At 40.7% G+C, this 13,404-nt stretch overlaps 1 protein-coding gene across 2 annotated transcripts; it reads right to left on the reverse strand.

Moving 5' to 3' along the window:
* Nucleotides 1-931: 931 nt before the first annotated feature.
* Nucleotides 932-12,395, reverse strand: mrpl24 (mitochondrial ribosomal protein L24). 2 transcript variants are annotated; one of them, XM_034161020.1, is made up of 6 exons: nucleotides 12,348-12,395; nucleotides 11,940-12,147; nucleotides 8,939-9,034; nucleotides 8,465-8,568; nucleotides 8,006-8,136; nucleotides 932-1,254 (listed from the first exon to the last, which is right to left on the reverse strand). In XM_034161020.1, the coding sequence occupies exons 2-6, from the start codon at nucleotides 12,141-12,143 to the stop codon at nucleotides 1,118-1,120; spliced, it is 672 nt and encodes a 223-aa protein (XP_034016911.1). In that variant the 5' UTR covers nucleotides 12,144-12,147; nucleotides 12,348-12,395; the 3' UTR covers nucleotides 932-1,117. The 2 variants fall into 2 exon arrangements, with proteins under 2 accessions (XP_034016911.1, XP_034016910.1); XM_034161019.1 differs by lacking the exon at nucleotides 12,348-12,395 and having other exon boundaries at nucleotides 11,940-12,223.
* Between the last annotated feature and the right edge of the window lie 1,009 nt (nucleotides 12,396-13,404).

Below are 13,404 nucleotides of genomic sequence, written 5' to 3' on the forward strand. Positions count from 1 at the left end.
CAAGGTACTGGACAGTGATGACGATACTGAACCAAAGCATTTGTTTGATTTTGTTTGTTTGATTTTGAAGTTTTATGGTAAGGAGGACCCGACACACACACACACACGTTATCTGTGAGAGTATTGTTACTTAAACTTAAGTTTGATCTGATCTGCACCAATCTTGGTGGGATGATTGATGGTCATCGAAGGATGCAGTAGTTCGAGTTCAGAAGGAAAATAAATTAAAGTTAAAAGTCTATAGAGAGGTTATTTGAATGGAACTGGTTAAAACGCACACCAATGACACACTAATATGAAGCCATGTCATTTTCTTGGTCACATGACTTTGGGTGACCCTGAAAGGTCGAACTCATTACAAAAGTTTATTTCAATAACCTGGGTATATATCTTCACCCATGGTTACTATTAAACATTAACAGGAAGCTGCATCATCTTTCCACAGGTCACATGACCTTCAACGATGGGTGACCCAAAAGATCAAACTCATCTAGAGTGGCATATTGAAAGTAGTGGCATATAGAAACTGAAGAAACACAGGTGTGGTTACTATTAAATATCAATATGAAGTTGTATATCATCTTTCTAGTAGTCAGTTGATGTTTTATTTTGGGGAATGCTGAAAGGTCAAACTCAAGGTCATAACTGTTTGGCTCAAACCCTTTGGAGCCAGTTTGGATTAAACATGGTCGACGGGTTGTGTGTTAGTCAAGGATAAAGTGGTTCCGTTTTGGACAGAATTCATCAAATGGCCAGGCCACACAGAACCATATACATATTATGGGCCAAAGAATCACAAAGAATCTGTCAAACATGTTAAGATGCAGGTGTCACGCTCTGAGTGTCCATTCTCATCTTTCTGCTGCTTTTCAACTTTTGTTTGATACTATTAAACACCTTCACAGCATCACAAAATACTGACACAGTCTACTGAAATTTTTGTTTGAGATGTGTCATTTATTCACAATATTAGAAGAAACAACTTACACTACCACAGCTTTACCTCAGAAAACACTGTGAAGACCTTCAGTTCTCTTTTGGATACAAAAAAAAAAAAAAAAAAAAAAAAAAAAAGGAGGAGCACAACATGGAGCTGGAGTGTCTCTGATTTCTCTGGTCAATACCAGAAGGATGTTTGAGGCCTCCTGTTTTCCACAATACCCATCTTCTCCATGATCTCCTCCTCCAAGGTTTTCAGAGACGCCACATAGGTCTTTTCTAAGGTGTCTTCTGTACTGGTGTCTTTGGGGCCATCTGTTGCAGCAAAAAAACAAAACAGAAATGAGGTGCTGCAGCACATGAATAAGGGACAAGATAAAAGTCGTATAGCGGACAAACAAGTCCAGCATCACAATTCTCCACAGCATGAAACAATAATGATTTCTGGCAGATGAAGTAGTGAGACGCACAGGGAACCTGCTCTCTCAAAAAAACCACAGCTATCCCACCAAATAACTCAAGTTGACTTTTTGAATGAAGGGGGTAAATGGATGGTAGAAAGATCACTAAAGCCCATAGAAGAGAGGAGAAAATGCCGAAAATTCAAGAAAACAGAGCTATGGTAGCGAACACTAACAATTACAAGCCGGATCAAGCTAGCACCAGCATGAGGAGCCCCTCCAAACCTGGGGAAATAATTAATGCAATAAAGGAGTTAAAAACGCACCTCAAAGGGGACAATGAAAACCTGAGACAAAAAAATTAACCACCTGGGACAAGAAATCAACAGTAAACCTGACATTACTGCCAAAATGCAAAGTCTGTCGTAGCAAGGTAGTAAAGCGGACACCTACATGGAACAGGTGGCGGAATGGGCAGCAGAGGCTCTCTGCACCTTTTTGGAGCAGCAGCGGGCCCAAGAGTCAAAACTAACTGACTTAGAGACACAGTCAAGGAGGAACAACATTCACATTTTCGGAGTTGCAGAGGGAGAAGAGGGAGACTGTACATTTATTGATAAACTCCTGCAAAGGGAACTGCAACTCCCACAGGACTTCGACTTGAAAATACAGCAGATCACTGATGTGGAGACCTCGCGCTGAGATCCATTATTAATTTTCAAGAGTTCCCAACAAAGAAAATAATACTGAAAGAGGCTTGGAAGAAGAAAACCCAGCTGGACTCCAGAAATCTTTACTTTGATGAGGACTTTGCATCTGAGATCGTGATAAAATGCAGAGAATATAGCAAACTTAAAAGAGCCCTAAAGGAAAAGGGGATCTTTCCAAACACAAACATGCAGATTCACTGGAACACCAGGGCTATCACACACACCAGTGCACACAAAGCACAGAGAGAGCTAAAGAGATGCAGGTTCCCGGTGGAGAAGCTGGAGACTCCAAGGGAGAGAGTCCAAAGACGTGACTCAGTGAGCGACTGGGGTGGCGACTGGTTGACTGTCACCCCGAGAGAAACTCAGAGAGCGAGACTCAAATTACAGCAGTTCCAAAGGGTTCAAGTGAAAATGACACGACTGGGTATTTACACAACATGATCCGGTGAGACTGTTTATTTCACAATGGCTTTGTTTTAATTACAGAGTGTCTGGAAGAGGCGGTTCACTCTCATAACAGAACATGTTGGACTAATAGGACAGAAAAGCTCTTAGGGTCAGCATCAATCTTCATCACTGGGTCCTCTCCTTATGAGAGGCTTCACCCTCGACCCACCAGCGGGGGTCACAGTTAAGGAGAAGAATAAGTCTTCTTGTCTGGAAGTCTGTTTATACAGTACTAAGCATTCACAATGCTTCACTTTTTCCACATGTTGTTATGTTACAGCATTATTCAAAAATGGATGAAATAAATGATTTTCCTCAAAATTCTACACACAATACCCCATAAGGACAATGTGAAAAAAGGGTTTTTGAGATTTTAAAAAAATGTATAAACCTCCCATGTACATAGGCATTCACAGCCTTTGCCATGAAGCTCAAAATTGAATTCAGGTGCATCCTGAATGAGATGTTTCTACAACTTAACTGGAGTCCACCTGGGATAAATCCAGTAGATTGGACATGATTTAAAAAGACACACACACCTGTCTACATATAAGGTCCCACAGTTGACACTGTATGTCAGAGCACAAACCAAGCATGAAGTCAAAGGAATTGTCTGTAGACATCTGAGACAGGATTGTCGAGGCACAAATCTGGGTAAGGATACAGGAGCATTTCTGCTGCTTTGAAGGTGACCAATGACCACAATGGCCTGCATCATCTGTAAATGGAAAACGTTAGGATCCACCAGGACTCTTCCTAGAGCTAGCCGCCCAAGGGCCTTAGTCAGGGAGGTGACCAAGAACCTGATGGCCACTCAGTCAGAGCTCTAGCATTCCTCTGTGGAGAGAGAAGAACCTTCCAGAAGGACAACCATCTCTGCTGAAATCCACCAATCAGGCCTGGACTGTAGAGTGGCCAAACGGAAGCCACTCCCTAGTAAAAGGCACATGTCAGCCCACCTGGAGTTTGCCAAAAGGCACCTGAAGGACTCTCACAAACAAAACAAACAAAATTCTCTGGTCTGATGAGACCAAGATTTAACTCTTTGGCGTGAATGCCAGATTTCATGTTTGGAGAAAACCAGGACTGGCTTCAGGACAACTCTGTGAATATCCTTGAGTGGTCCAGCCAGACCCCAGACCTAAATCCGATTGAACATCTCTGGAGAGATCTGAAAATGGCTGTGCACCGACACTCCCCATCCAACCTGATGGAGCTTCACAGGTGCTGCAAATAGGAATGGGCAAAACTGCCCAAAGATAGGTGCGCCAAGCTTGTGGAATCATAGTCAAGAAGACTTGAAGCTGTAATTGCTGCCAAAGGTGCATCAACAAAGTATTAAGCAAAGGCTGTGAATACTTGTGTACATGTGGTTTCTTTTTTTTTCTCTCTTTTTTTTTATAAATTTGAAAAAAAAATATTATGGGGTGTTATGAGTAGAATTTTGAGGGGAAAAAAAATATTTACTGTATTTTGGAATAAGGCTATAAAATAAAATGTAGAAAAAGTGAAGCACTGTGAATACTTTATGTATGGGGGGACCTCACAACTTGAAACTTGCTTCTCTAAATGTGAATGGCCTGAGTAATCCAGTCTACAGGAGTAAAGTGTTATCAAAAATCAAAAGGGAGAAGATAGGTTACACACATCAACACAAGAAGATAAATTTAAAAAGTTTGATTATTCACATTCTTTTTCAGCTCTTGTAAAAACAGTCAGAAGAGGGGTGACTGTTCTGATTTCTAATTCACTTACCTTTGAATTAATTAAGGAAAAGCGAGACAAAGAGGGTAGGTTTTTAATAGTCAAAGGAAAATGTTCTGGTCACTTTTGCTAATATCAGAGAGTGATCAAAAGTTTTTCAAATCTTGATTAAATATAAACTTCAGAAAGTGAAGGAATTTTAGTTTATGTCAGAGACTGGAATACAGTGCTAAATCACACCTTAGACACAAGTTCAAAAAGACAAAACTAGAATATTATTGTGCCGCCCACATGAGATACATTGTATATTGGGGTCATTCCATGTCAATTCAATGAATATTGGAGGGGACTCACGCACTTTGTCTCAGATTTTCTTTAAATTTTAATCAAATATTCCCAGACTATTCGGAACAACAAATCTGAAGTTTGAGGCCTGTAGGCCAAGTAGTTTCTGAGATATGGCCAATTTAGAATCCCCATGGCAGATCTATGTGCAAGCATTCTGGGGTGTGCCATAAATCATATGAATGCAGTGAGTGCACACAATTAAAATGAAATTGTCATTTCAGCACTAGAAATACATTTGCAAGTGCACAAATTAGCCATAATTGGATGCTTAAATTAACCAGGAAGGAGTTTCATAAAGATGGCCATATTTATAACACAAAGTAGATATCAATACCTTCAAAATGGAATCAGTTTGAAGAGTTTTATTTACTGCCCACATGAGCTTTTTTTCTAATAAAATTCAACCACAAAATGTGGTGTTATTGGGTTCCAAAAACTGTGTTTTCGGTTTTAGAAGTGTTTATTTCTTGCTAGCTTTTACATAATATATGACAAAGAGCAGGGTTCTAGCTAGAACCATTTTAAATGCCAGGAAATTACGTGATCGTGACTCACGGCAGGGGGCCTGAGTGACCCTGGCGGGGGTCAAGGGGGCAGAGTTACAGGGCTTTATTCTTCTAAAATGTTCCTCATAATAGGCAAAAAAAAAATGACATTTATGTTGTAATATTTGTAACACCAAAGTTCTTTTTAAAGTAGACCTGCATTGAAATAAATGCAGTCAGATCTTTGGACCAAAAAATGACATATTTACACATAAGATCCTTCTGAATGTAGTAAAGTAAATCTGCAAGCCCAGATCTGTCATTCAACGGAGAAATCTTCATTTTAAAATGACAAATTTACAGCTACAATTTAGCCCTCCGCAAAACTGTCATCACATCTGGGACGCTGCCGAGACGTCAGGAAGAAGACCCTATCCCAGCATGCATTGCATTGCAGCATGCATTGTAATTTGTGGATTTACATCAGTTTGCATCTGCACCTTTTTCTTGTCTTATACGGAAGGATCTACTTTTTTAAAAACTTCATATTGTCTTGCGGCACGTTTGGTGAGTACACATTTCTTTTATTTGTGCTTGAAAATTATTTTGGGGGGACTTTTTCATATGCCCGTTTGATTGAGTGGTGTCGCATTGAAAATCTACCGTCTTTCGCCTCCGTTGTTACCATCGCGGGGTACGGAGGCGAGACCCGCAAAGAATCCAAGTCATTAAAAAGATATAAACCTCTCTCAGCGGCCACGGAGCTCTGCGGCTCCGATTACCGAGACGTGCGGCGCTGCAGAAAGCCTGTCCTTCCACCTACAAGTGTTACCGGCCGCTCCGCATCAAAACAGCGAGCGTAGTCTCTGGACTTTTGCCAAGTTGGCTGCACCTCCATTCAGTAGACAGGGACGTGGTGCCGGCTGCACAACAGACACGGGCGGTGTGAGTGACCCGCTTAGGCAGTTACCGAGCACGACTCGGTAAGCGCAGCAAAGGCAGAGAGCGAGGCGTCGGGGAAGAACGTCGCCCGCTGTCGATGTCGCTCGCCGCTGATCTGAGCATGCAGAGCTGTATCTCACATTCATTGCAGCTTACTTTTGGATGCTGAAACCAGGATGTGTATAACAGTAACATTACTAACAGATAAAATCAATTTCAATGCGGGATCGGACTGAAGGCGCGAGCGCTCCGTCTTCTGCCAGACGTCACTGCAATGTCCCGGATGTACAAACAGTTTTCGCTGAGGGCCAAATTTTAGCTGCAAATTTGTCATTTTTAAATGAAGATTTCAAACAAATTTGGGCTTGCAGATTTACTTTACTGCATTCATAAGGGTCTTATAAATACATATCAGCTATTTCTTTCTGAGATCTGACCACATTTATTTCAATGCAGGTCTACTTTAAATGTCTCTGTCAAAGTCTAAGTTAATAAAATAAATAATGTTGAAAAGGTTAAAAACATGTTAATATTTGATGGGCATATAGCATTTGCTCTCTTCTTCAAAAAAATGACACACTACACCTCTTAATCCTGTGAAGCAGGCAGAGTTTTTCTGTCATGACAGTTTTTCCCCAACATGTTTCAGTGGGATAGCATTATTATTAACAATATAACCCCTAATTGCCTTGTTTGAACAAGAGCTGAACCTGGACTGATTTCATTGTCAGTTTTTCACTTTCTGTGATTCGCTGAGGCTCCTCCTCTCGCTCTCTCTCTTCTGCCCCCCCCCACACACACACACACACACACACTCTCCCTGTCTCTGAACTTTTTGGAAACAGAGAGACTTTAAACTGTAAAATAAACTGTAAACTTATGAGTATATTATCAGCATCTGCCGACGCAGAAGCAACTCTGGATTATGAAGCATTTTTCTGGAGTATCTTTTTTTCCTTTACGTCAGAGCAGAGAGCGTCTCTATCCGCTCTCATCTCTGCTTTCAGCATTCTGCGGCTTCACAAAGTGCTGAAAGCAGCCAACTGCTGTTCTCTCTGCTGTTTGTGCTTAGATACGAAGAAAATGAGAAATATATTTCTTATTTCTTTAATTATTTGGTTGAAATTGCAAAATAAAACAAAAGTAAGACTCTATAAGCTTGAAATGTGATCAAAGTGGAACATTTTTCAGCAACATTTCAATTCATTTTTTGGAAAATCTGTGGTGGGCGTTTCAACCAATTTGAACGTGAGAGCCAGGTGGAAATTTGTGGTACCGGGTGATACCGCCCGATGCTGCCCACCATAGCTACAACCCTGACAAAGAGGATATATTTACACACAAACAAAACAGAGTTTTGCAGCTAGCTACCAGCCTGTGACGTCACCATGCTAACGTCTGCGAAATAAGTTCAGAGGTGTTATTAGGTTTGAAAAATGGCATTTTCGGTTTGAGAAGTGTTTATTACTCGCTAGGTTTTCCATAATATATGAGAAACATACACATAAACACAAAGCAAAGCAGTTTTGAAGAGACCAGCCACTGACAGCACAGCTGCACTCTAATTGGCTGTCATGACCGCCACCCAAAAACAAAGAAGAACAGATTCAAAAAGAATGTGACATTTTAACCTCTTAAAATAGGTCAAGGTTAGCCATCTGTCTGTGTCCCAAGAAAGTTCCTTGTGAATTTGAAGACTGTGGCAGTAACAGAAACGGACTTGAACACAGAGAGACAGATGGATGGATGGACGGACGGACGCCAGGTCTTCGCAATACCTGATGGCCATATGTTCGCCTCGGGCAAAAATGAATAAACAGTTTGAAAATAATAATAGCAATAACAACAACAACATCTAAGTAATAAATATCAAAGGGCAAACTGGTTACTGAAAAACAACCACCTCAAAGCTAAATTCTCTCTCTCTCACACACACACACACACACACACACACACACACACACACACACACACACACACACACACACACACACACACACACACACACACACACACACATCCTTACCTTTCCACTGCTCTGGCACAATGCCATCTACTCGCTCCACAACAGGTTTAGGAATAATTCGACCTGTCCTGAGCGATACTCGCACTCTCTCACCCTCCTCTGTAAACCTCCACTCCACCTGAGTGGCTTTCCTGAGGGATCAACATGAGTTTATCGTTAGCAACCTGCTATGAAGACAAAGCTCAAATGAATTTTAACAAGATACTACATTTTAATGGGGGTGAAGAGAAACTTTAACACAGCCATTTTTTATATATGCATGTGTGTGTATGTGTGTGTGTGTGTGGGGGGGGGGGGGGGGTTATAAGCTTTTAAACACTAATAATCAAACAATAATCAAAAGACAAACTAAAAAATGACAGGACATTCTGAACAAAATCCCCATCATTCATTCATTCATTAACAAGACCTTGAAGTACGCGGGAACACGCTCTAATTGTGCTTCGTCAAAAGACTTACTTGTCTGAGGGATCGATTAGAGCAACATCACGAACAAGTAGCGGGGCTTCACTGGCAATATAGGTCCCTTTGTAATCTGCGGTTTTTCCAATGTACCTGTAATGCTGAGTCAACAAATAAGCTTACTGTTGATGTCATTAAAATAAAGTAAATCATATGGCTAAAAGGCTTTGTGCAGCACAGTTGGACCCACAGTCTGTAAAGTTCCATGTGACACTATCTGGCTCCATCTAGTGAAATACAAAATGTTATGACAAGACGTATTCGAAAGACCACCTTTGGAAACTTCATACAACTTGGCTAAACCATGTTAATTTCAACAATATGTATGCAGAATTTGTTAAAATACAAAACTATGCAATACACAGAGTGATAAACAACTAATCAATTCTTGCAACACCTGTTAACTACACTGTGGCACACCAATTTTACCTCACAGGTTCCCCAGGGGAATAAAAATCATGGCTTGCTTACTGTATTCAGTCCTGCTATTATGACCCAGTTTCTGGGTCTGATGACTTGAACCACTTTGCCTTGCTTCCCCTTGTCCTTCCCAAAGAGAATCTCAACCTGAGACAGAGAGAAAATGTCAACACTGAACTTTATATTTTCATGTATGATACGTACTGGTGGCTTTAGTGAATCCAGGTTTTGAAATAACATTATATGACAGTCGTGTGTGCATAAGTATGTGTGGAAACAGTCCATCATTAACATCAAGCCCAGGGAGGGAGTTTCTTAAAAACAACACATGAAGTTTCAACTACCATTTGCCTAAAGGCGCATGAAAGACTCAAACCTGGATGTGAACTGTTTTCTTACAGGATAATCCTTCTCTTATAGGTCTGCACGATATGAGGAAAACTTGCAATGTGCAATATCACTGTTCAATACTATGATGACAATAAGACTTGATAAATGAACAAACACTGATGAACCAACATATTTTCTGGTTCTTCCATTTCCTCAGATATAACAGTTTGACCATGTTGAACTTCTACTGGCTTTCCACTCTACTCGACTTGCTGTAAAAGCATCAGCAGTACTTCAGGGTCAAATCTGACCTCACGGCATGGTGTGTACAAATATTATGTTTTTTTTTTTTTTAATTCATCATGCCATAGGCTGCCTTTTGTGATGTGTTTATTGGGCGTGCTCATATCGCGATGACTATGAAAATGTGATTAATAGTGTAACACTACTGTGCTATGCACGATTTCCCATGTAGCAGCCTATAACGCTATCAGAGGTGTTTACAGGTGTCTTGTGCCTTCCCTCACCAGTCTGCTTGTACAGTCACTTGTTTTTTGAGAACTGTAGACTTCAGACAGATTTACCAAACAGTACCATTCTATATATTAAAAGCCAAGTGGCCTCTGTGTACAACTTAGATCATGGAGAAAATGGGAAGAGCTGACATTTGCTGTTTGGTATGCTTACCGGTATGTATTTTGGGTCAAGGATTAATGCCACAAAAACACGAAAGTTGAAAGGACTAATATTTTTTGGAGAAATTAGAGATATTAGCTAACAACAGTAAACAATGGATGTTGATATCACCTTTAATCAGTCCCTGCTAACCAGACAAGCTCTGAACAAAGAAGTATCTCAACCTTGACAGTTGTAAAACATGACATCAACTAAATGAGCCAAACAATAAATACAATTATTCACAAAACTTTCTTACTTTTTAATTTCCTGCACTTTCATTTAAAATCATTATAGAAACTTTGCACAATTTATTACCACTCTTGAAAAATGTCAGCTATTTTATAAACACATCTAAAACTGTGGATCCCCACGGGAAATGCTAGTACTGTATGCATTTCTTAATTGATTTCAATTAAGTACAAGTTATATTCAGTTAGCTGGAAGTGTTCATGTATCCAGGTCATGATTTGTTTAAGGAAAACAGGCTGTAAAAGTGATTATTTGTATTTAAAAAAAATTACATATTTAGTTTGTCCAATCACTTATGGCCTGTATAAAAACGACTAATTTTTAAACGTGTAATGTGATTCTGTGTTTCGGCATTTTCCATAATGCCCCTGGCAGCCACCTGTGCTTCCCAGAATGCAACGCGATGCCAGCAGAGTTCCACTCTCATACTGCATGTAAACAATGGCAAAGCGAGGATGTGGATGGTGCTAATTCAGCAAGTTCACTGGCGATTATGATGACTATACGATCTCCAAAGTTGAGAGGGCTATCTAGAAGAGGTGTAACATCTGCATGGACTTCTGCTATGCCCTGATGTTGTCTTATTGTCTATACTTCAGGAGATGTGTTTACACTGCGAGTGCTGAGCTCCTGACACCGGAACTCACACTCTCACAAGCGCCACTAGCTTAGCTTATGGCAAGCTAAAGTGGACGCTCTCGTTATGGAGGAACAACTCTCCAGTTTCTGAGTATTCTGTTAGTATGAGGCCGACGTGCTTGATGAATTCCTGTGCAAAAAGTAGTTCCCAGATAATTGATAATGAGTATATCTCATCTACATTAATTCTAAAATTTACCAGTAATAAAATTATAAAGATAACTGAAGTTTTAAGAGTGGCTGTAATGGATATTTAAGAAACTTACATGTAAACATTGACACGATGGAGTTTAATGCGGAAGAGTTCAGAAAGATACGATTGGAACGGTTTGATTACCATTTACAGTTGGCGATGAAAACCCTGGGTATTAACTTCATGTTAAAGTCACAAGCAGCTGCACTGAAAGAGATCTATCTGGGAAGAGACACATTCTGTGTGTTGTCGCTCCGACGAGAGCAGCACACTGAGCAGGGTGGCGAAAGTAGTCCGGCGAGCTCAATTTGTGGGCGTGAGCTATCCCACAGCTCCATAATAGCAGAGATGTCGGTCTAATGAGAGCGGCACTCTGAGCAGGGTGACCAGAACTCAGCTGAAACCGACCTCTCCAGACCACCAGATGGCGCAAGATTCACAACTGTGAAACACCGAATTGGGTTACTAAAATCTTACGAACTGCTTTGGGGCGATATGCATCGATTTCGCCCTCTGTAATTAAATTGAAACTGCAACCAGCGAAATAACAAGACTGCAGATACAAGTAGCGGAAATTAGATTCTTCCATCAGGGATCTGGGCTTACAGAGTGAGAAGCATGAATATCAAGGAAGGACTCGAGTAGAGCTGCCGCTTCCTTGCATCTAAAGGAAGCCAGCTGAGGTGGCTTGGGCATCTGGTGAGGATGGAGGACGCCCCCTTCCTGGTCGCCTCCCTAGGGAGGTCTTCCAGGCACATCCAATTGGGATGAGCTGCTTGGTTTACCGCCACAGCGACCCAGATAAGTGTCAGAAAATAAAATGAATAATTAAATTGAAGGTTAATTTAAAAAAAAGTCTAAAAAAATGAATATTTAATAATGTAGTGTTAGCGGCCTTCTTTAAAGTTGTAATAAGATCATTTAATGTGTTTCTGGAGTGTTGTTTTTGCAGCTTGTCCTCACCCAGTCCCCTTTGAACACAGTCCAATCTTTAGACGCTATGGGCTCCACAAACACCTTCTTCCTCATCTTTCCCGGAGGATTACGCCTCTTGGCCGCCTCGGTCCAAGGCCTGCTAGTGCCGTAGCGGTAATTTTTGGGTACAACCACCTTCGTTTCAGGAGCTGCAGCTTTCGCTACCATCATCAGAAGAGCCGTCAACCTCATCGCGCTGCGGAGCGACCCAAAAAACATTAAGATGCTAAGCTAACAAGCTAGTCTGCTGCTTCAACACCGAGTTGCAGCAGCTAAGCTTGTACTAAAGTACACCGAAACCACCAACTAATAAATGTCTTACCACATAAACTGTTATTACGTAGTATTAATATTATTTAACAAGTACTATCCTGGGAAGGGAGAAAAAATTCTTACCACTTTTAGTTGTCAAAGTCACGTGTAGCAGCACCACAGCCTGCAGCGCCACCTTGTGAATAGGAGGGTGAGGCGTAGCTGACATGCGCAGCGATTATTGTTTACGAACGCCGCGTCATGTGGACGTTTAAAAACTTAGGTTTGTCTCCATCATTCCAGGTTATTGTAAAGGGTGGTGGAGTGCTTAAAATGCAATGCTGCCCCTACCGACATTTAGTACTGTCCACAAGGTGTGATCAAAGTATAATTTGAGAGGCCTTTTCTTGCATAATAACCAGTATCACCGCTCAAACTTGACAATTTACATGTTATACTCATTTTCAGTGAGATTTCATGAACTTGAGGTCAGAAAAACATCTGAAATTTACCACACTATTAGTACCAACTAGCCCTCATTGAGAATGCAGTTCAAAGTCAAATGATTAACACACATAAACAGTATATGGAGACATTATTTCCCATCTACTGAAAACCTGTGATTAGCCTGTGTGAGCACACATTTTCTGAAAGGTGGGTGGGGGACAGTCTTATGTACATTTTGCACTGTGACCTTTACATCAGAAATTCAAAACTATCAGTGTTATGTAACTAATATGGCACGTTCCATTCATTTTTGGAGGTCGGACTCAGTTCTGCTCCCTGAATTCAATATGCCACCTTGTAAGAATCCCACATACTCAAAGCTTACAATGCAACACAGCTGCCCTCACCAGCAACAGTAGCGAAAGGTGTAGTTGTTTTTTTTTTTGTGCCCAATTATATTGCACACATACAACCCCTGGCAAAAATTATGGAATCACCGGCCTCGGAGGATGTTCATTCAGTTGTTTAATTTTGTAGAAAAAATGCAGATCACAGACATGACACAAAACTAAAGTCATTTCAAATGCCAACTTTCTGGCTTTAAGAAACACTATAAGAAATTAGGAAAAATAATTCTGGCAGTCAGTAACGGTTACTTTTTTAGACCAAGCAGAGGGAAAAAAATATGGACTCACTCAATTCTGAGGAATAAATTATGGAATCACCCTGTAAATTTTCATCTCCAAAACTAACA

The sequence above is a fragment of the Thalassophryne amazonica genome, chromosome 20 (assembly GCF_902500255.1).
Source record: "Thalassophryne amazonica chromosome 20, fThaAma1.1, whole genome shotgun sequence".
Lineage (NCBI taxonomy): Eukaryota > Metazoa > Chordata > Actinopteri > Batrachoidiformes > Batrachoididae > Thalassophryne > Thalassophryne amazonica.